Here is a 23,347-nt window from a genome sequence, read left to right on the forward strand (position 1 = left end):
CTAATCAAAAGTGAAATAAGTGTGGAATAAGTACTACAATCAAATAGCGCAAGCAATAACTGAAATTGTTAAGGGCTCATTTCTGACAAGATAGCTAAAATGCCAGAGGGGTAATGTGCAACAATGTCACATGCCCCTTTCTTGAGCCATTAGAGATATTTGGAATTCAGACCAGGATACTAGTGCAAATATTACTGATGAGGAGTTCTAAACCAGTTCTCCTATTCTTGCCAGCCAAATAGTAGCAATGAAATAATCTTTCAACACCAGAATTTGAATAGGCTATTTATGAGTCTAGTGCCACAGCACTAGAATGTGTAACCTCAGCAACAGAGGGAGGTACAGAATTGGATAGTACTGAAATGGTTATTTTGAATGTTCATCATTTTAAAGTCAATTACTGATGACCCTTAATGTGAGAGAGAATGGCATGAGAGATTTTCAGTCATAACCAATTATTTGCACATATGACAAGTCTGCTATTATTATAGCACATAAAAATGTCCAGTCAAAAATTAATTTATCAGAGACGGAAGAATGATCAAGCAAGGCTGCAGCTCTGTGACTGGAAAGAGGCAAGTGTGATTGTTGAAAGAACTAAAAGGTTAATCTCAAAAGTTCCAAAAATGAAAGAAAATATAGGAGGTGGACCATAATTCTGTTGTGTCTCTTCAGAAAATTTATCCTGAGCATGCTTTCACTGCACCATCCAAGTCAAGTGTCAGTGAGAGCTGTTCTCTTCAGTAAGTCACTGAGACCGGTTTTAATCTTTTACATGTAAATCACTAGCTGAAATACCTATCAACTCTTCCTTTGTACATACATGTTACACCATTAATTATTTTTACTCATCTATTTGAACTTCTTTGAAGACTGGAATCATTACAATTAAAGTTAAGTTCATTTCAACAATATTTATCAAACACTACTGAAGTGCAAATGGAACTAACTAATTACTCTGCTCCGAATACAGTTTTAGATGAGAACTTGTCTGTGTATTTCTTTAATCAATACAAATAAGAATGAATGTGAAATAGTGTTCACATTTAAATGAAGGACAGACAAATAAAGCAAGTTTCACACAACTTTGCACTTTCATCAAGTGCCAACCAATTTTGATTTCTTAAAAACATAAGATTTGTTGTTTGTGAGGCACTTCACATTGACAAATGACTGCTCGGGTTCTTCACACAACAAGATTCCTTCAAATGACTGATGTGCAGAAAGATTCTGATGACAACACTAAACACAAGGTTTGCTTCCGCCATTTGCTGATACGTGGTGACAATGGTAAGTAGCGGTCGAAAGAAACGGATCATGGATGTCAGGCAGTTAGCTTGGACCTCTGTCAACATAACCTCATTCAAACATTAGTCAATTTATGTCTGCATCATAAAGCTGTTCTTGATTGAAAATGTCAGTTTACGAGCCTAATTCTCGTCATTTGCGGCAGGTGTTACTGTTTTGTTTCAATATGAAGAAAGCAGCGGCTGAATCTCATTGAATGACCTCGAGTACATATGGTAAGGACGCCATTAGTGAAAGAACGTGTCATGAGTGGATTCAATGCTTCAAGAACAGTGATTTTAACGTCACAGACCGGCATAGTAGTGGAAGAGAGAATGTTTTCGAAGATTCCAGATGTGCGGACATTTCTGAGTGAAGACTCGCATCAAACTCGAGAAGAATTGGCACAATTAGTGGGAGTGACACAGCAAGCCATTTCAAAATGTGTCAAGTCCCAAATTGGATCGATTCATGGATCGCTTCAAAAGACGAACAATTTTTTCGACGCGGGATGCGTACACTGCCCAAAAGATGGGAGAAAGGAGTGGCCAGCGATGGAAAATACTTTGAATGATACATATGTAACCAATTTTTTCATTAAAGCCTCAAATGCTGGAGAAAAAAATGTCAGAAGCAAAGTTGTACACCTTGTAGAAAAGAATAGTCCATAAAAAGAGAGACTAAGTAAGCAGCAAAGACCTACAATCTAAAAATAAGGGCTAAAAATGAAACTCAGTAATCAGAAAATGTACATATAAGAAAGGTGTGCTATACCAACACAGGTATCTAAGACAGGAATTAAAAGACAACACAAGAAAGAAGTCTTTATGGAATCAGTTATTTTAACAAAGCTAAGAAGAACATAACTACATATGCACACTGCCATTTTCATATACTAAAAAAATATTTACAGTTGAAACTGATTTATACGTTTATCAGGGGAAGAGGAAAGAGTACTTGTAACTCAGAGTTACTTTGAACTCAGATATAGATAAGTAACACAAATCAGAGTTTTCACTGAAAACATACAATGGGCCTAAATACGTAAATTTTACCAACAACAAGGCTAGAATACAGTATTAAAAGAAAAAGTATTATTTGGTCCTGCTTTAGGTACTGTATTGTAATTTGGGACTTTGTACTGTACAAATGAAGATATAGTATTAAAGAGAAAATACATTATTTTGAACTTGATCCTGCTTCAAAGAAACTGGATAACTTGGCTTGTTTCACTTTTCGTGCATTATGCATATACACCTCATTTTGCAAAATTTCATTAATATGAATTCATAATGTTTCCACTACATCTTCTCGCACTGCTGTAATGCCTGCTCACACCAACAGCACTTAACACTTCACTCAGTTTAAGTGTTTCAAGGTTCAAGTCGTCATCTTCCGTCTCCATCACTAACTTGAAACTGGTCCACTTTCTTAATCATTACTGCAATGTTGCCACACATCAGCAATAATCCTCTCATACGGTAGTTCTGTGCACATTGTGAGATTACCATCAAAATGTACAAAACTGTCGAAACCTGCATTCTTTAGTAGAGCTAGGTCATTATCAGACAACATCATAATCATCATCATCAGCAGCAGCAGCAGCAGCAGCAATCTCTCCCAGTTAAGCACCAGCATTACAGAAGCAGTTGACCGAGAAGGATGACACCAGCTGCCAGGCAGCCAAAATTCCATGGCTTGTAAGAAGTTAATGGAGAGATTTAATTTCCTCCTCAGTCAGTGCTATCAAATGTTGAATCTTTTTTTTCCCTATAATACACTTTGAAATTTGCAATAATTCCCAAATGAAACAGCTGTACACTGATGTAGTTTGGAGGCAAAAATTCTACTAAACATTTTTCAAAACTACTTGGGGTGGATGTGCTGCACATCGATCCATAATACAGAGGGTCATCTTTCTTTTCTTTTCATTCTAATAACCAGTTTTTTAACCACTATTCCATTAAAATCATAATCATCCGAGAATTTTTATTGGGTTTGTATTCCATAGATTTCATCTTTACACCTCTGAAATGACCTTAGATTCTTAGATTTTCCTACCACAAGTATTGGAAGTTTGTCAGATCAATCTGCATCCATGGCAAGAAGAACTGTCACGTGAATTTTATTTCTCTTCCCTCCATGGCGTCAATCTTTTCGGCCAACTTTTCACTAGGAAGCAAACTGCAGATCAGACCAGTCTCATCACATTTGTAGATGATTTGATGTTTATAATCCTCCTCAAGATACCCAGCACAATCTCATCAATCCAATGTTGCTCCATGAAGCTTTCAATTTGCTGGAAATTTTTCTCCCTGTGATTCCATGATGGTCTTTAAATCCATGTGACAATCCTGATAAAATCCTGAAATGTTGTGATGTTCATACCTCTAGCTGAAACTATCGCCTTTGCTTTCAGCAAGTCGCCAATGATAGAACTGCAGTCTGTTTTTGCTGGAACCATGTAAAAATTGGCTTTTCCAAATCTACCTCCTTACTGACAGCTGTATTTTGTTGATTTTGCACCCAATTTTTAAAACTTGTTCAAAATACTATTTCTTAAGCTGATGACTGTACATAGCATGGTACAGGCAATTCCTAAATCTGAAGCAATTTCACATCTTGTTTTGTGTGGATTAGCATCCACCTCTTATATGAATTTTACTTTCTGATCTAGTGTGTAACTTTTCCTTTTCTGTTCTCCATGGCTGATCAAATGCAACTTGATGACAGAACTTCTGTTCAACAATAAAGGCAGCATGCAACTTTTAGCTTCTCGATTGTTACCACAAAAATTCTTGTAATGAAAACAACAGAGCCAAGAGAGTCTTGTTTCCATGCCACCCACTCTGGTTAATCATGTTTTTGTTCCTTTTCTCTGCTGCACCACCCACTTTCTGTACTTACATACATCATTAAAGCTACAGAAAATATCACAGGGCTTCTTTTCAAACAACAATGCTCATTATAATTACATAAAACTCAATTCATTCCACCAGAATTTGTTACTTTTAACAGTGAATTATGTAAAAATGCATTACGTATACATAATGTTTAACTAACAATATTATGAAAAGTAAAGTTGCCACTCAGCATATAGCAGACATGCTGAGTCACAGACAGGCACAGCAAAAAGACTGTCACAAAGATTTCAGCCAGTAAGGCAATCATCAAAAATAGATGACAGACACATGCAACTGAAGCCATACTATGATCAGCAGCATCAGTGCATGATGGGAGTGGAGACTGGGTGGGAGTAAAGAGGTGGCTGTGGCAGGGAGGGACAGTAGGGTAGGGACGGCGGATAATGAAGTGCTGCTGGGGGACGCTCAGAGAGGAGGTGGAGAGAGGGCAGGGCAGCTTCGGACGGTTCGGTAGGTTAGACAGAAGTGAAATCAGTCATGTGGTCTACAAGCTAAGCTGCAACCACTGTGCTCTACATTCTATGTGGGCACGACAACCAACAAGCTGTCTGTCCACATGAATGGACACCGACAAACTGTGGCCAAGAAACAAGTAGACCACCTTCTTGCTGAGCATGCTGCCGAACATGACATCCCTCATTTCAATGACTGCTTCACAGCCTGTGCCATATGGATCCTTCCCACCAACACCAGCTTTTTTTTTAATTGCATGGGCGGGAACTTTTCCTGCAATACATCCTACATTCCCCTAACGCTCGTGGCCTCAACCTTCATTAGTCATTGTCCTCACCCATCCGGCCCCTTCCCTGTTCCCATTCCAGCACTACACAGCCCTCATTCCACTATTGCACCTAGTCTTTCTACTTCTCTCTTTTCCGCTACCTCCCCCCCACCCCTCACCACATCTCCCCTGCAATCCGTCTAACCTCTGACGGCACACAGCTGCCCTACACTCTGTCCACCATGTCCCTGTGTGACCCCCAGCAGCACTTCACTGGCCCCCTCCCTGCCCCAGTTCATCCTTACCCCCACCCAGTCACCACTCCCATCATACACTGGTGGTGCTGCTCGTAGTGTGGCTTCAGTTGCCTTAGACTGCAGTTTTTTTTTTTTTTTTTTTTTTTTTTTTTTTTTTTTTTTTTTTTTTTTAACAAAGGCCTTATTGGCAGAAAGCTTTATTTGTGACAGTCTTTGGGTTGTGCCTATCCGCAACTCAGCATCTCCACTATACGGTGACTAGCAACTTTCCTTTTCATAATATTGTTACATTCCATCCTCGATTTTCCATTGTTTAAGGTTTAATTAATGCATTTTAAATTATATTTTGCTGGGACCAACAAAACTTTACATATAAATAAGAATTACGCAGAACAGAGTTACGTATAAATCAGGTTCAACCGTAATACATTAAACATGTATACTGGGCTATAATACTTGCTCTGCGATGTGGAAGGGCTTTGTCCTTCAAGTATATAGCAAAATTTAGCATCACTTGAAATTTTACACTTTTGCGCAGTTATCCAGTCTTTCCTGTAATTAATATTAGGTGAGACATATGTAAATGTACGAAAAATGTAGTGAGCATGCTTGTGATTTTCTGTTGTATTAAAAGTACTGAGAACAATGACTTACACCATGTGGACTTGAAAGGGCTTCTGCTGCCATCTGCAAAATTAATAAAAGAATAAGCATTAGAGAATTAGAAAAAGCAACAAAACAAGAATGAGTAATTATGTTCTCAGATAGTCAAATGCATAAAACACACACACACACACACACACACACACACACACACATTGTGCATAAATATTTATTTTATTTGTTGTTATTCCCAGATCAATATGTACACAGCCTACCACCTATCAGTGCTATTGATGAAAATTTCATCTATTCACATTATTGCCAGGTAGCCTATACATGCACAATTTGTCTTGCCACCCAAAGTTCTAGGTTATTTATGTAATTCACACTACTTTTCATTAAGTTAATCTCTTTTTCCCTGCAGCAGTGCTTCCTGAACACACATTCGTTCCATGTCCTTATTCAAAGTTATTAAAGTATGAAAACACTACAAACAGTACACAAATGTCTGATACCATTTACTAAAACAGTTGGCATCTGAAACAGCTTCCAGTCATTTAGGAATGGATAACTACAGGTCCTGCATGGGTTTGAAGAGAATCTCATACCATTCTCCTGCATAATAGTGGCAAGTGCAGGTAACAACGATGAATATGGATAACAATTGATGCAACATTCTCTCCAAAGTAGACCACAAAGTCACACTAAATACTGAGATCTAGTGACTGTGGTGGCTTGATGACATGCAAAAACTGTTTTGTGCTCACAAAGCCAGTCCCGGATGATGCGAGCTGTGTAAACAGGGGCCCTATTACCTAGGAAGACAGCATTACCACTGGGGAACAAACAATGTATCATGGAATGGACCTGATCATCCCAAATGGTCACAATCCTTGGTAGTAATGCTACCTTGCAGAGTAACCATGGCTGCAACAGAACACCACAATATAGCTGCCCAAATCACCACCGAACTCTGCCATGTTTCATTCTTGGGACATGAAATCGGCCTGCAGTTTGAAACAGCCTGAAACAAGGTTCATCTGACCACATGGGCATTCTTCCTCTTTACCTCAATGCAGCATTTTATATCAGTGAAAAAATTGCATAATAAATTGGCCAAGGAGATGAAGATATATTCTTCACATGTAATATATACTACAAATTAAAGATTACTTGAAGGACTTGTGGTTATAATGAAAGCGAGAACTATCCCACATCCTGTCACATTACAATAAGTGATTACAATTTACAAGAAAATGATGTGCCATGATCTATTGTGCATGGTAACATTCTATCATTCTCCTGAGTTCAACATCTCCCTTATCATGGATGGATGCTTACTCAGTTTTTCAAGCAGTCTGAGGAGAGGACATTAAGGAAGTTAAAGAGGCATAGTTAAATGTTTACGCGTCTATAATCAGTTTTCTTAACACACTGGAGGGGGTGCAAGGGGCTTGTTCAGGTCCAGGAGTTACCAGCAGGTATCCATAGTGTGTGTATGCGCTCTCACTGATGTACTTCAAAAATATGCTTTATATTACAAGTTATCTTTTGAAAATTGCATAAATCAAAAAATATTGTACAATACAGATGAACAGAATGAGACATTCCATTTATTAAGGCACTGATCTCATATTCAGAAGCACAGAATTTGCTCTGTTCATCCAGCCTAATTTAGGTTTCCTACGATTTCCCTACACCATTTCGAGTAAATGCCTGGATGGTTACTTCAGCAGACGACATTTCCTACTCTCATACACACACACTTGTGTATTGCTTGTGTATGTAATTTTTAGGTATTTATTTTTGTTATAGTATGATAACAAATCCTGTATCACCTTAAAAAGTTCCCTGGATGAATGAATCAAATCGGCCTTTCTAATTTCCATTTTTCTTATCTATTAAAATTGTTTTTGTTTGTTTAAATTTCTATCGCTCCTTTGTACATACTGACACCGTAGTAGTTGGATTTCAATAAAACCTTACCATAGGATAAATAAATTTGGTGGTTCCCTGGCCCCAGTGCATAACCTGCTACTGTTGATTTATATGGATTTCTCAGACAATTACATTTTAACCAGGTGTAAATGATTCTTTTTCTAGTTCCTACATACACTTGACCCCCATGTGCACAAGATTTTGTGTAATCCTGCTGTGGCAAGTGGCAGACGCTCGTACTTTTGTAGTTTTCAAATATGCATGCAACAGTTTTTGGTTCAAACACTGTCAGTTTCATGTCATTTTAGTATCTGCTATCTGCAACTGTTTTGACAAATGGGAGGGTAAACTTTTACTTTCATATGCTACTTTTCACAAGAATCTATAGATCTTTTAGGGTGTTGTGCCCTATTTATCTGTTATCAGAACAGCCATTTTTTCAAAAGACATTCTTGAACGATTGAGCTCATCCTACAAGTACTGCAGTTCACCAATTCTTTTAGCCCAGACCACTAATATTTTCATCAGTCCTCTTTTCTATTTGGGATGGTAACGAATTTTTGTTGATATATGCAGGGAGTGGGTTTTCTGCAGGCTTTGTGCCCTAGAGCTCCATCAGGTTTTCTATGAATCTGGTTCAATCAAAAATGGAATCTGACCTTTCTACTTTCTGAGTGTGAACTTTATTTTAGAATTAATACCATTCAGAAAATTTAGAAACTATGAGAGTTCGTTTTCTCTATAAGGCTGTATAATGAAAGTATCATCAGCATACCGCTACCAACATGAGGGAATCTTCAACACTGAAAGGTTGTTTCTTCAAATTTTTCCATATTTCTTCACTGAAACCTTATGAGCAGGTTCCCCATAGCTATGCCATGAGTTTGCTCATGTAATTGTAACTCCCACCGAAAGTGATTTTGTATAGATAATGTTTAAAGTGATCTCGCATATCATTTGCAAAAACAGTTTCCAAGTGAGACATCATGTCAGAACTTTTAATTTTTTAATAAAATGACCAGAATCTTTAATGAAGTATTAGTTTTTACTATAAATGACTGCAGGAGAGTGGCAACGTGTTTGGCAATCCCTTAGGTCATAAGAAACTGAGCGCTAAAAAAAAAAAAAAAAAAAAAAAAAAATTGCATCTCACAACTTTTCTTCTTAAGGCAATAAACAAGCTAATAAAAGCCTCTTCGATTTCTCCAATCAACAAGAAGGGTCTCATCAAACCAGAATCATTGCCATCAAGAAAGAATGGTTTACCAAAAATTTGAAAACCTGCTATTCCTTTAAGCTCTGTTGTTAGTGCTACTAGTTACCTGACGACTGGTTACCTGTCTACAACTTACTTCAAACAGCAATACAAATTATATGAGCAAACTCAGTGCAGTTTAAGCAATTTTTTATATGGAAAAATTTGAAGAAACAGTCCTTCAGTCAGTGAAGTAGGATCCCTCATGTCTGTTTCAATACACTGACAATACTTTTGTTATATGACCCCATAGAGAAACAGCACTCTCAGAATTTCTAAATTTTCTGAAGGATATTATTTTTAATGTAAAGTTAAAGGTGGAAATGGAGAAAGAAGGTCAGGTTTCATTTTTAAATGCACAGGTACTTTGAAAACCTGATGGAACTATACAGAACAATGTCTGCAGAAAACCCACTTTCGCACGCACGTGTATCTTCACAAAACTTGCCATCACCATCCAAAGCAGAGAAAGAGGTGTGATCGAAACATTAGTCATCTTGGCTAGAAGAATCTGTGAAGCACAGTATTTTTACATCACACTATCACTTAAGAACAGCTTTCAGAAGAAATGACTGCACACACAAAGATAAAACACTGCACTACACACAATTGACAGTGTTTAAACCACCAACAAAGGTGTGCACACATTTGAATACTGCAAAGGACCTACACCTGCCACTTGCCACAACAGGAGTATATAAAATCCCTTGCACACTGGTCAAGTGTACATAGGAACTATAAAAAGCATTTACACTTGACTAAATAAACACAGGAGCAATTTGTGCCTGGAGAACATGGATAAAGAGCAAATTGTTGCCTCGGGAACATCGATAAATCGGTAGTAGCAGATTGTCTATTGGGACCAGGGAACCAGAAAATTCATTTCTCTAATACTATGGTTTTATCAAGATCTAATTATTAGCATACTAGGGAATACAAAGGGGGCCATAAAAATTCTAAAGACAAAAACAATTTTAACAGAAGAGAAGATGCACTTAGTGCTAATTAAAACACACAGAACCATTTCCTCTCCACTCAAAGCTTTGTGATACACATCACATTAGCACAACTCCGTGATCCTGGGCAGCAGTTTGGCAAGGTCAGAAATACACCATGGTGTGGATGTGTATAAAAAGTTAGGCTTGCTGAGCTTGTTTCAGTTTGATACTGCTTTCTGAGTCTTTATAGCCCCTGATGATATGTCTAGCACTGAGAGATGAAATGTGAGGCACGGCAACATGCCTTTGACCACACCCACAAGCTCATAAAACAAAAATCACAAAGGACACTAATACCAGCTGTGACATTGTATGATATGTTTTAGAATTATATTGACAGACAACCCAGGCTACTGACAGTTCCATACTCAAATTCTGTTTGCAAGATAATTAAATCCTAGTGTTCTCCACACTTCCTAAAGCAATTAAGCTTACCAAACAAAATATTTGTCACCCCCTCTTAAAGAAGCACATTGGTCACTTGGAGTGCTGCACACAGTGTAGAATTGGTACCAGGCAGCCATGTGACATCACTGCTGACATAAGCCATGGCAGTGAAGTGGTGTGTATGTGCCAGCCAGTTAAATGGAATTAGTGTGTAAAATGGTTCAACACAGAGATGTGGCAGAATGACAGGAAGAATCTATCAGGTTTAGATGTGCTCATGACAAAACCAGCAACAAAGTTGCCAAATTTGTTGATGGAGCAACACTAACTGCCCAACATGCCTACAGGAATGGTGTACCACTCTCATCAATGTAACACTGCACAAGAACAGAGGTAGTAAAAAGATTCTAATCAACAGCTAACATTGGTTGCAAACCCAGGCACAAACTGTTGGTTTTAGTTACTGACAGTCCATCCCAATGAGTTTCAAGTGGAACATTGTTAAGGGAACTGCACCCAAGCTAGACAATGGCTGACTCGAGGTGTTTATTGTGCTCCAACAAGTCAATTTTCCCTCTTTTCAGATGATGGGAAGTGTAAAGTGCACTGACAGCTCGATTAGGTGTATAACCCACAAGGTGTACAGGGAGTAATTCAGGTCAGAATTGGTTCTGTGACGTTTTGAGGATTTTATTTGCATACTATGAGTTGTGTCCACCCACTACTGTTACTGAACATGAAGCAGGATGTTTAATTCACCACTACTGGGGACCAAGTGCTTCCCTTCCTTCTACACGCTTATGATGTGAACATTGCTGTATGCCAAGATGACAACTGTGTTCTCATAACTACACACATGTTCATGGTATTGCCAACTCACTGGCACCCAACTGCACATCATCTGGTCTGCTGAATGACCCTATCTTGATCTCTCAAAAAAATGCCTGGGAGTGTGTCGAACAGCAGGTGAATTATAGATATCAAAATCACCACAATTTGGTAGCTTCATGGGATACTGTCAGCTTAGTTTGGTATGGCATTAACTGAAGAAACTTGTGGGCACTCTCTCTCCAAAGTGAGCCCAGTATCAAGATTAGGGGTGGGGTTACTCGGTGTTAGTGTGATGTCTCCTTGGCGGAAAGGGGGGGGGGAGGGGGGAAGTACCAATTTTTTTGCACTGTGGGCTTTATTAATTAAACTAAGTACTATGTTGCCAAGGGGAGAGGGGGAGCCATGATGAATCATATGATCATTTATATGTTGTAAAGATGGCTTGAGGATGGAGGATTCTGCAAATTTGGTTTTTCATCCTAAACCAAAATCAGCTCCTGTGCCTACATGTTTTATGGAGCCCATGTGCTTTTTGTTATTCACATAATATTATGGCCATACAAGTAATTTCAAAATCTTAAGAGCTTCTCCACTAAAATTTTATGCTCTATGTAACTGATGGGCCTTCACAAGCTGTCAAAAATTTTGACAGTATCCATCAAACATTGAACTGAGACAGTGAGAATGCTATAAGAAGCATAACTCCTGAAATGCCAGGCCCTCGTTTAATGATGGATGACTACAGTATAGATGGATTCTTTTAACAGCGTTGGTGAGTGGTCAATAGACAGTCAGTCCCTGCAATTAGATGGTGGCCCATTGGTCACTCTTCCAGTTACAGTAGTTCTCTGCAGTGCCTTCCTTCATTAACTTGCCATGACATCCCCCATTTAAAGAAAAACCCTGTGAAAGAAAATTTGAAATGGAGCACACTTCAACTGCTGTCTCAAAATGATTTGTCACTCTTGCAAAGTGCCAATAAACACTCAGATGTTTACTTGCTTTGACATATTCCAGAAATAAGTATTTTACATAGAAACAATCATCTACAGTAGTGCAGCAACCAGAAAAAATATTTTTGATAATTCTATATTTTAAAGTAACATTCTTAATCATACCATAAGTAAGAATGTTGCAGTAGACACCATCATTCGAAACCAGACTGTTAGCATCGTTGCCCTGAAATGAGAACAGAGAATATAATCAATTATTAGATACTGTACACTGGCAAATGAGAATAAAAAGGTGGAGATGTGTAACATCTGTATGTTTAAAGAGTGAGCTTACACATTACCAAAAACATCATGAATGTCCACTACAGAGTAATTGATACTGTCATTAGTAACTAAAGTTGCCCTTTTTCAGGAACAAGCTAAGTGTTACGGAAAAAATAAATTATGATGTACATTCACTGCTGGCATATCTTTACAACCTGAGTTTGGGACAGTTCAGTTATTCACACATGCTTCTTGTACTGCTGAAACTGTATGCTCTCCGACAATGAAGTTTCTGTAAGTGCAGAATACATCCTTTTTGTACGGAGAGTAAATTGTATTATGCTTCTCATGGATTCAACTAATTTAGAAATAGGACTTTTACAGTTTGATGAGTTATAAATGATTTTCCTTCTAGAAGAGACCCGTGTGTGTGTGTGTGTGTGTGTGTGTGTGTGTGTGAGAGAGAGAGAGAGAGAGAGAGAGAGAGAGAGAGAGAGAGAGAGAGACCCCCACGGTAACGACGTCGACATGTCCTGTTAAATTTTATAAACTTAAATTTTATGAACTGATGAAGTTTGCTGCATTCGAAATATTGTCTGAAATAATTACTGTTGATTACACCTACATTCGTCGTTGATATGATAAATAATCGTGAAGCTGCTAATTCAGAATATGGGAAAGATTTGAATGCTGCAACGACTGCCGTTCGGCGTTCTTGGCCTTGCTGTGAACTGCTGAACATCGTCGCTCCCCGTCGCATGTATTGCGTCATCCCAACCGGACTGCTTTCTCCAGCAGGTAGTCAGGACCGGGTGAGTCAGCAACCCACCATCCCCTCCCTCCCAACCGGTTTTTTTAACTTTTTTGCAGCGACGGATCGCTCTGTGAGCAGACGCGCGGCTTCTTTACGGAATGCAATTTTAGGCTAATCACCGCCTCAGCACAATATCTGCCATAATGATACTGCACAGAATTCTACACCGATAACCGCACCATCTGCGTCTATACGCAGAATTCTTACGATGACTGACTGCGTATTATTTGTTGAGCACGTATCGGTTGTTCTTACCGATATGTTGAATAGGATGGGGCCAGAATGGCTGCTCCTTTTTGCTTCTACAGCTGGCCATAAACAAGAGATTAAGCATTTCACGATCTTTAAAGCAGTAAAAATACGCCCCGCCGTTTTTCCCCACAAGATACCGGTATTCCAGTTTTCTAAGCAGACTTCCGTCGGACATTTGGCAATTAAACATTCTTGTGATATCCCCCGCGTTGTATACACTCGTTTCCCCGACAGATCAATATAAATCATGTCACTTTTGGTGTTATAGCATGACAGATACAGGTATTTCATAAACAAATCCTCTACTACAGATCACCAACTTCCTACCAACAAATCTGAAATCACTACTCGTTTTAATTACCACGGACCCTTTGTAACCGCCCCATTGCACATAAAATGGGCTCCCCAGGATTTTGTGGGACTTTACTTCCACAAGGATAGCTACTAGTTATCTCATGTCTACTTTCAGAGCTAGGTGCCAACATTGACACCAGATCGTAACTTGCGAAGCCGTGGTTAAATAATACTGTGTGTGTGCTTTTAATTGTGATTCAGCCAAGTCACAGTATCATGACACTGATTTCGCGTGACATTTTTGCCTGGACTAATATGAGATGTTAAAGAATTTGTCAAAGATAAATTATCTTCACCATGACATTTAGCTGACGAAGGCCAACGAATACAACATGTTTTGTTTGAGTTAAATATTTTATAAGGTACCGTACGCACTAACCCACGGACTACAAGCATCGGTGAAACACTTTCTGTGGCCTTTGTGGTCCATCAACAGCTAAATGACTGAGGACGAAGCAATAGCCTAATCGAAGAAAGAAAGATGACAGGGGTTTGAAATACGCTTCTCTCGGGTACGAGTCCGATATATTAACCACTGCATAATCGTACTTAACTGAAGGCGATAAGAGGGGGTGGGGGGACGAAGGTGGAAGAACAGAACTGTCTGTAGTTTTGCTGCTGGGAACATCTCAACCTCAGTCCGATCGAAAACATATCACCACATGCGTAAACATATCAGGATCAAGAAGGTATTACAAGTTTTCTTGTACAATATACTCCTCCGATACAATGAAACAGTACTGTGTTATAAGGTAATTACAAACATGTTAACCCGTAACTACTCTAGTGAAATGCTCATACACTAATACTCTAGTGGGGTCTCGGTGTACCCCAATAAGAAAAACGAAACTGTAATTTAAGCAAATTTTATTTTGAATTGCACTTTCATCACTGAATATTATAAGCATTTTTACATATTTGAGATATGATTACAAACAATTTTGGCACACTTAAAAAACTGTGGTTGGGGCAAACATGTTTTGAGCATTTTTCACACACTATTTTGGTTTTCTTGTCCACATTTCTTGCGCACATGTAGCATCTTGCTTTCCTCATGGGTTCTGGCTCTGAAGATGTTGAGGTAAGAGGAGTACCACCACGTTTAACAACGTCTCTCAGTTCACGAGAAAGTGGTCGGACATCTCGACGTTGTATATGGGGCTTTACTAAATCCATTCCAAGCTTTTGTAGCAATTCTCTTCTTTTTAAATCATTTGTTTGGTGCACTCAAGCAAGACAGCAGCATTGACTGCTACTATGTTTAGAATGGCATAAAATACAGACATTGGCCATCTGCGTGTTCGCCGTGATAACGAATAGTTGGCGCATGTTTGGTCCAGTGCGTCCACTTCTCCTTTTGTGGAATTGTAATCAATGATCATTTCAGGTTTTTCCTGTTGAGTACTAATTTTCTGATCGTGATGCATAGACGAAAGCAACACAACAGCTCGACCTTTCCGAGGAACATAAGAACAAATTGTCTTTCCTTCGTTATGCCCAAATAATGCAGATTCTACTGGGCGCTTTCTGTTTGGTTTGAATTCTTCTGGGATCTGCGGTTTATTTTGCTTTAGAGTACCTAAGACAGCCAACTTTTTGGCTTCTAGTTGATCACAGAGTTCAAGTGACATGAACCAATTGTCTACTGTCACATGTCTATTGCTTCCCTCAATTGGTGTTATTAATTCCAAAACATCCTGTGTTGGGATTGATAATGTACTTTTATTTGTCCCTTTTCATGTGTAAACAAATGCATTGCATAAATAGAATGTTAGTGAGTCACAAAGGTACATAACTTTGAGGCCGTATTTGGCTGGCTTCTTGGGCATACACATGCGAAATTTGCACCTACCACGAAAGGGTACTAACATTTCATCGATTGTCACGTACGCTCCTGGAGTATAATACTTTTGACATTTGTCTATAAAGAGTTCCCACACATCTCTAATAGCTGCACAATCGAATCGCAAACAAGACAAAATGAAAAAAAAATCTCTGAACGCTCATAGTGGCTCGAAACATCACGACCAGTTCCATCATTAACAAAAAGTCCAACAACATTTTCGTGATTGGATTTCATTACTCCAGATAAATAAAGCAGACACAGAAATGCTCTCAGTTCTATTATATCTAGCGGCTTTATGAACACTGGCTTAGGAGCTCTGTATTTGTTTGACATGTCATGTATCTTGACATTTGTATTGGTGAGTATTAGTTGCAATAAATCTTCACTAATGAACAGTTCCCAAGCAGATAATGTGTCAGTTGAATCAATCGTTTTTGCTTCACGTTTATCACCTGGAAGATGACTGACTGTATTGTGCCCAGAATGAGATTTTCACTCTGCAGCGGAGTGTGCGCTGATATGAAACTTCCTGGCAAATTAAAACTGTGTGCCGGACCGAGACTCGAACTCAGGACCTTTGCGTTTCGTGGGCAAGTGCTCTACCAAGCCATGTCTCCGCAATATCCTTTCTTTCAGGAGTGCTAGTTCTGCAAAGTTCGCAGGAGAGCTTCTGTTAAGTTTGGAAGGTAGGAGACGAGGTACTGGCAGAAGTACAGCTGTGAGGACGGGGCGTAAGTCGTGCTTGGGTAGCTCAGTTGGTAGAGCACTTGCCCCCGAAAGGCAAAGGTCCCGAGTTCGAGTCTCGGTCGGGCACACAGTTTTAATCTGCCAGGAAGTTTCATATCAGCGCACACTCCGCTGCAGAGTGAAAATCTCATTCTGGGAATTAATGTTATCATGGAAAGTGTGCTGTTTTCGAAGTACTCTAAGATTTCAGTCGCGTAAAACACTATAAAACACTAATTGAGATAGTCAAAAACAACTTACGTTTACACTCTGGTGGGCTATTCTGAGACCTCTTTTTCTTTATCTCACATTAATACTGGAAACACCGCATTCAACACTCCGCGTTAAAAGGCAGCACTTCACTGAGGATTAACAAGAACACAGGTGCCATCTGTTGTTCCGTTCGCGTACTATGTATTGTATCCTATCGTCTGGGGTTCTCCGGGACTAGAGCAGTTAAGGAATAACAGTCTCACTTCACGGCGTTAACTAAATCTGGCCAGCTGATTTACTGACGCCTTTCGTGTGAAACATAGTGTAAACGTGACGTCGGGAAGACTGATATTTGATCGGGCTGGCAAAATCGATTCAGGCCTAATATGTAAACAAGAAAGAAATCAGTTTTTAAAATCTGATTTTCCTCTTCTACAAGTTGTGTCGTACATAAACGTGGTATGTGACAGGGAACACGCACGGAGATGGAGAAACAGTTGAATCTAAGTAGGCATTGCACAAGGGGTTTCTCGTGCGATGTGTAGGTCGTTTTTACGTCCGAATCGGCGGTAGTAATTTTTAAATAATTTAATTAATTTATAAATACTAAATGTTACGTCGGTTCTTCACCACCTAACCTTTGACATCTATTCCTTTACACTAATTCATGTTCTTTTACGTCTGCAGTAGTACTTGTTTCTCGGTGTCAAGATTAGACGGTGTGTCGACAGCCAGCCGATTACACCACAAAATGGCCAACCCGCCGGACGCACACTATCGCGGCGCCTGACCTTGAAGATAATTTATCACGGACTTCGTCGCACTATCAATTTTTGTGAAGCGGAATAATTCATGTCGTCCATCCCCTTGGAGCTGGGTCTACTTCTTTCAAATTAGTTCTGATTTTGCGCAATCTTTGAGGGTTCAATAGTAGCTCCCACCATAGATGTGTCATTCAGTAGTCAAGCCAGCGCTTTCTTAATATGATTAAAGCGTAACAATAAAAGTTGTAAGTAATAGTTAAACATAACTGCACGAGTTGCCAATATCCGTCAGATCCAATATTTCTTAGACTTACAAGGTACTATAATCAATGCGGTGTAGCACCTTTGCAACGAGAAAGTGTTCCTAAATCTATTAATCCGCGCAATGGTGCCAATACAAGGGGGCAAGGAGGGACGACGGCTGCTCCCTCGCACTCAGGGGAAGAGAAAAATAATGTAGTCAGGTGTTTTACTTTCAAGAAAATGATTTAAAAGTCTGTATTACGCAAGTTTTTAACATGGTCGGAACTGGAAGTTTATTATAGCTTCTTAGAAGTCTTCCAGTATATTACATATACTTCATATACCTCCTTGTGCCGTCGTCGTCGTCCCCTCCTACAAACTATCGTGAGGGCGCCCTTGAATCCACGTGCAGATTCAGCACGTAGCCAAAGTTTTCAATATTCGCAATTCCTACAGTATTGTTTCCAATATTCAACTTGCCCAAGCTTGTGTTTTACAGCAACTGGTACTTTTCAAAAAGAGAACTTTTTTATGATTATGAAATTCGAATACTTTCAGTTGCTGGCATTGCTGTTCCTGATTACTTTGTGCCAGTTTATCATGCGCACCTTGAAGTATTATATACCAGCGAGCTTTAGACACATGGCAAAAAGTTTACGTTTTCTTCTACGGAAACGAAGGGATGCTCGAGATCTGTAGCAAACGTGGCAGAAAAAAGATCAGAGAACCTTCAAGATGTTGAACTGCATTCGCTTTTGCGTGGTCTTGTCGGCTTCATTTCCTCTTCATGAAAACCATAAATGTGGGTTAAAATGAAATCAAAAGTGTGAACAAAATTGATAAAATTTTATTGAAATACATGTGAAATCCTTTTTTTTAAAAAAGTCTTTCCCTTGCTTCCGACTTTGTAGATATTTACTACCTCATAATTATCATTAACTTGTAAATCGGTATATGGGTAAAATAACTATGTTATTTGTCTTTCCTCTGACATTGTATTTCTTTGCTTTTTCTTTTTTCTTTTTTTTTTTTTACTCCGCGCTCACTTGATGTGCATTTTGAAATTGGCATGGTTAACAAGATTTTCAAAATTTCCACATTCAGAAAAGCTGCTTTCATGTGTATTGCTTTTTGTAAGTATTATTAAATGACTGCTTCTCTTCATCTAAGAGGATAAAAAACTGTTTCAACTCTTCTCTAAAATTACTTTAAGCAGTTTCATCTTTATATAGAGTCACGGGAGCGAAATCTAATGTGCAATTCGTGTGTTTCCTGGTAGGAATTGTCTACAAGGGAGGTCATCACGAGAGCATTTGAGTACACATATTGCAGCCAGCTGTACATCTTGGCACACATCAGCATCAACGCTCTCTGACGTGTGGGTTCTGAGACCATTTCAGTTCTTTCCGGAGATTGGCAGAAGCCTTGAAGACAGACAGCCTCAATCGTGAGGTCTCTGCACATACGTCGATTTGAAATATCGTTGTGAGGGCTGGTCGTTAAGAGAATAGGAATTTAATATCATAAGTTCTTACTGGCAGTGCATCCGCAGTAACGTCCGAGGGTTCATGTCTCTCTCAAAAAAGCAGAAACCCCCACAACACGCTAGAAACTGAGAATTAGTTTAAATACAGAGTTGCGATATTTTCGACACCATGTGGGAAGTATAGCGGGAAGATAAGACTCCTCAGTACGTGTTTTTATTGGGACAAGCATTAATATTAGGTTTAGCGAGGTCCAAAAAAGAATCGGACTGATCCTAATATCAATCTTTCACCACCCACATTTACTCTTGTCCATATTTATTTATTTATTTATTTTGATCCAACATCAACTGATTACAAAAAAAAGGTTTTTTGTTCCATTCTTCTGGATAAGTCAAAGCCTGCCTTACTAGAGTTACATATTATTGCCTGGCACTTTTATCTACACAACTTTTTCTAAATTTAGCTGAGAGTACAATGTTACATACATGGACTATACATAAAAACAATTTGTTATTGCAAAACTTAGATTAAGGAATCTACAGTTTGTGACACAGTATTCAGATCTGAGAGTACATATATTTTTAGACAGATGGTCTTCCATCATACAAGTGTACTAAATCTAGAAACTCAGCTATTTAATATATAGGATTGTTTAGGAGCCATAATTTTAATTTCTTTTTTAGTTTTGTAATGGGCAATTTGGAGATATTAGGATTGAAGCAATTCAGTAGTTTTATGCCTTCATAGTGAGGGCTTTTCTCACTAAGTGTTGTTCTATGACAGATGATACGGGGTCTCTCTCTACCTCTAGTGTTGTGATCGTGTATTTCTTTATTAAGTGTTTTGTTACTGTTTACTGCCATAATGATTATCTTCAGTACATGCAGGTTATGAACAGTTAGTATTTTAAATTCTTCAAACAAATTTCTGCAGGATTCCCTGGCACATTTCTTCCCCATAATTCTAAGCGCCTTCTTTTGTAAGATAAGTACACTTTTCATATTACCTTTACTGCTGGATCCCCATACCTCTATCCCATAGCTTAGATGGGATTCAAATAGTGAAAAATATATTCGCCTCAGAGTGGTGATATTACAAAAAGGTGTCAGTTTTCTTAGAACATATATGGTAGTACATAGCTTTTGCAAATATCATTTACACGGTCAGACCAGTTTAACTCTGCATCACGTGTCAGGGCAAGAAATTTGGTCGAGTATTAGTTCAGACACAATGGCCATTGAGTTATTCAAATATAACATTAACTCGGCAGCACCGAATAACCTGAGAATACTGTAGTAGTAGTAGTAGTAGTAGTAGTAGTAGTTGTAGTACGCCTACGAGTATCGACTGGTTACACACACACACACACACACACACTTTAGCGACAGCAAGAACAAAGCGGTCTTGCGAAGTAATACTCTATCCATTGCCAAACAGGTGCCTCCGACAACTAATCCGACAGCCAACACGAGGAATAGTGCATAGGTTTTTAGACTTCCTGGCTACAAACATTGCCGATCTTTTCGAGTATGTCAAGCATGAAAAGGGAGGGGGGGAGAGGGGGGGGGGGAGGCTAGCGATCGTCATAGTACGAAAGCGAGCTGGAAAGTAATGCCTCTGCATTTTTTATTCTATTCTCAGTATCGGTTGAGATATTACACGTCATACATTTACTCAAAAGGGATGAGTCTCGGCTCCAACAGGAATTCAGAGTTCCAAGAGTATTTAGACACTTTACTTACCACTGTGATCAGTATAGTGAAAGCATTAGATTGTATTACCCTTAGTTTGCCCACTATCGGCTTTTAAAAATATGCAGGAAGTTCAACAAAATGCATGAAACAATATGCAGAATGACAAGAAATGGCTCTGAGCACTATGGGACTTAACATCTGTGGTCATCAGTCCCCTAGAACTTAGAACTACTTAAACCTAACTAACCTGAGGACATCACACACATCCATGCCCGAGGCAGGATTCGAACCTGCGACCGTAGCAGTCGCGCGGTTCCGGACTGAGCGCCTAGAACCGCAAGACCACCGCGGCCGGCCAGAATGACAAGAGGCACATTTGATAAAAGCAGTATCTGGACAATCCTCAGAATCACATTCTTGAGTTGCAAATTAAAATGCTACTCGTCCGACATTCTTGAATTCAGAAACATGAGTAGTAGTACTAAGCCGCTTGGCAGGAATACTGAAACACAGATACACCGGAGCAGACAGCTAGCTTTGAATAATAGAATGCATTTTCATTATGAAAATTCTATTTCCTAATTTAACGTCGAAGTCACAACAGAGTGTCCTTAGGGTGTCTTTAGCCTTATGGCACATAGTTTATATTGCCTGAAGAAATTTACATCCAAAGGCTGGGCGTATTTTGTTTTTGGGGAAATGAACATGTGTTCAATGTCTTTGCCCGCAAATGAATAATTTACTATTGTTGTGTACATAAACACTAATGACATTCATGGAAAGTGTTTTTAAATGATCTTTTGACATTTTCTCACTTGTACTAGCCTCCAAATAAAATATGTTTGGTCGAGGATTGTCTTCAGTGGCCATTTTAACTTTCCGGTCGAAAGTTTTTTCCTGAAGACAAATACAGTTTTATTTTTTAGGTGTCCACTCATCGAATGTCCAGCATCACTTACGTAATTATAAATTGTACTGTGTGCAGACTGGATCAAGGCAACTGTTAATTTCCCCTTTTAGATAGTGGCGCACCAGAGGTTAGTTCATAATTAAATCCACTTTGACCAGTGTTCCAAATGCAGTGTGGCTGTATGTGGGAACTTTCAGTTTTCTGGTATACTTCTTCGACATGAAGGGCCCCAGACTGGTCAATATCTTGATCTTCCGAACGTCTCCGCCTGTTATGAAAGCAGTGATGTGTCTACGGCACTTCCTATATTCTTTGTTGAGACGTGTTACCAAAGTTACACGACATTTAAACTTCGTGTGCCCAATTTCCCTTGCTTTTTGCATTGTCGAAAATTTTATGTGCCTCTAATGTATACATTTCCCTTCTATTGGGGTAGTGTGTAGTGTTTTTTTCACAGTTCTTTGATTGCCTTTTTTCCTCAAAATATATGTTCATTTAGTCTTTCTTCTCCGCATAATCAAACATTACTTCGATGTCCGATGCGCTTTTTACATATGGGTGTCTCTTCAATGATGAGGTCGCAACTTCACGTGGATCATAAATACGTTCAAGACTTTTCCAAAACTTTTGTTAAAATATTAATAACATTGCATATCTGTTGGCTTCTCTTTGAGAAGTGCTATTTTCGCCGTTGCCACTAGCACTACAACCTCTAAAACTATTAATCCCGTTATTACGTATAAAGTCGGTTTCTTCATACGCTATCCTATCCAATGTAGCTCTATTTGAGACGTGAAATGACTATTCACGTTTCTGAATAATCAGAGCCACCAAAAACATTGCGAAAGCATCACCATCCTGTCCTACACTGTCTTCGGTTGGATAACACCTTATCTTGGATCTCACAATATTTAAAACGTTCCAAATACTAATGGTTTCGTTCATTTTTGCTATATTATGTGACAATACTGACACACCTATACTAAAGACTACTTGCTGAGGTAACTGCTTTGTTTAAGAAGCTTCAAGAGTTTTCATATAAAAATTTGGGAGGCATCTCTCTTCAGCACGCCCCCATAATTACAGGAATAGTGGTCAATTAGGGCAAAAAGAGCATGACGCAAGTTACGAGAGTATTTGTGGTGGGTGGAAATAAAGGTCACTATTACGGTAAAAGCCGAACTGAACTCTGGTAAAAGAACAAATTAAGATCAAAGGAGAAGGTGAGGAGATTGAATACAAGAAGTCTGTTGCAGATCGGCATGGGGGTTGATTGGCGACAGAAGGCTGGAAACAGAATGCAGTGAAAGAGGAGCCTCGAAGCTACAGTCGACCCTCTGAGCCGGATCGGGTTAAGTTAAACAATTGTGGTTGACAGTAAAAGACATTACGAACAGCGCTCTAGCAAAATAAGTACCGAGCAATAAAAGAGGGCAAAGACCCGGTTTGGTTTAATGACATTCACAAAATGTTGCGAAAACAGACTACTACACACTACCTACAGAAAGAGACTGAACGGAGACCTATACAGAAAACTCAATAACTCGTGCACCCGCAAAAAAAGGGGCATGTGCCGAACCTACAATAATTTTCAGTCCCATCTTGACGAAAGATGATCAGGAACAT

The 23,347-nt window shown here is 39.0% G+C and overlaps 1 protein-coding gene and 1 non-coding gene across 2 annotated transcripts in view; one reads left to right on the top strand and one right to left on the bottom strand.

Moving 5' to 3' along the window:
• LOC126259590 (uncharacterized) overlaps positions 1-23,347 on the bottom strand; it is a 93,045-nt gene that overhangs the window by 57,462 nt on the left and 12,236 nt on the right. The window contains exons 2-3 of the mRNA XM_049956502.1: positions 12,320-12,380; positions 5,844-5,876 (exon numbers count right to left, since the gene is read on the bottom strand). Of these exons, the coding sequence (XP_049812459.1) occupies positions 5,844-5,876; positions 12,320-12,373 (87 nt within the window). The 5' untranslated portion in view covers positions 12,374-12,380. The remainder of the gene's footprint in view (positions 1-5,843; positions 5,877-12,319; positions 12,381-23,347) is intronic.
• Trnas-cga (transfer RNA serine (anticodon CGA)) lies at positions 16,425-16,497 on the top strand. Its single transcript has one exon. It is a non-coding gene; the product is annotated as a tRNA-Ser (tRNA).

This window comes from Schistocerca nitens, chromosome 5, assembly GCF_023898315.1.
Source record: "Schistocerca nitens isolate TAMUIC-IGC-003100 chromosome 5, iqSchNite1.1, whole genome shotgun sequence".
NCBI classification, from domain to species: Eukaryota; Metazoa; Arthropoda; class Insecta; order Orthoptera; family Acrididae; genus Schistocerca; species Schistocerca nitens.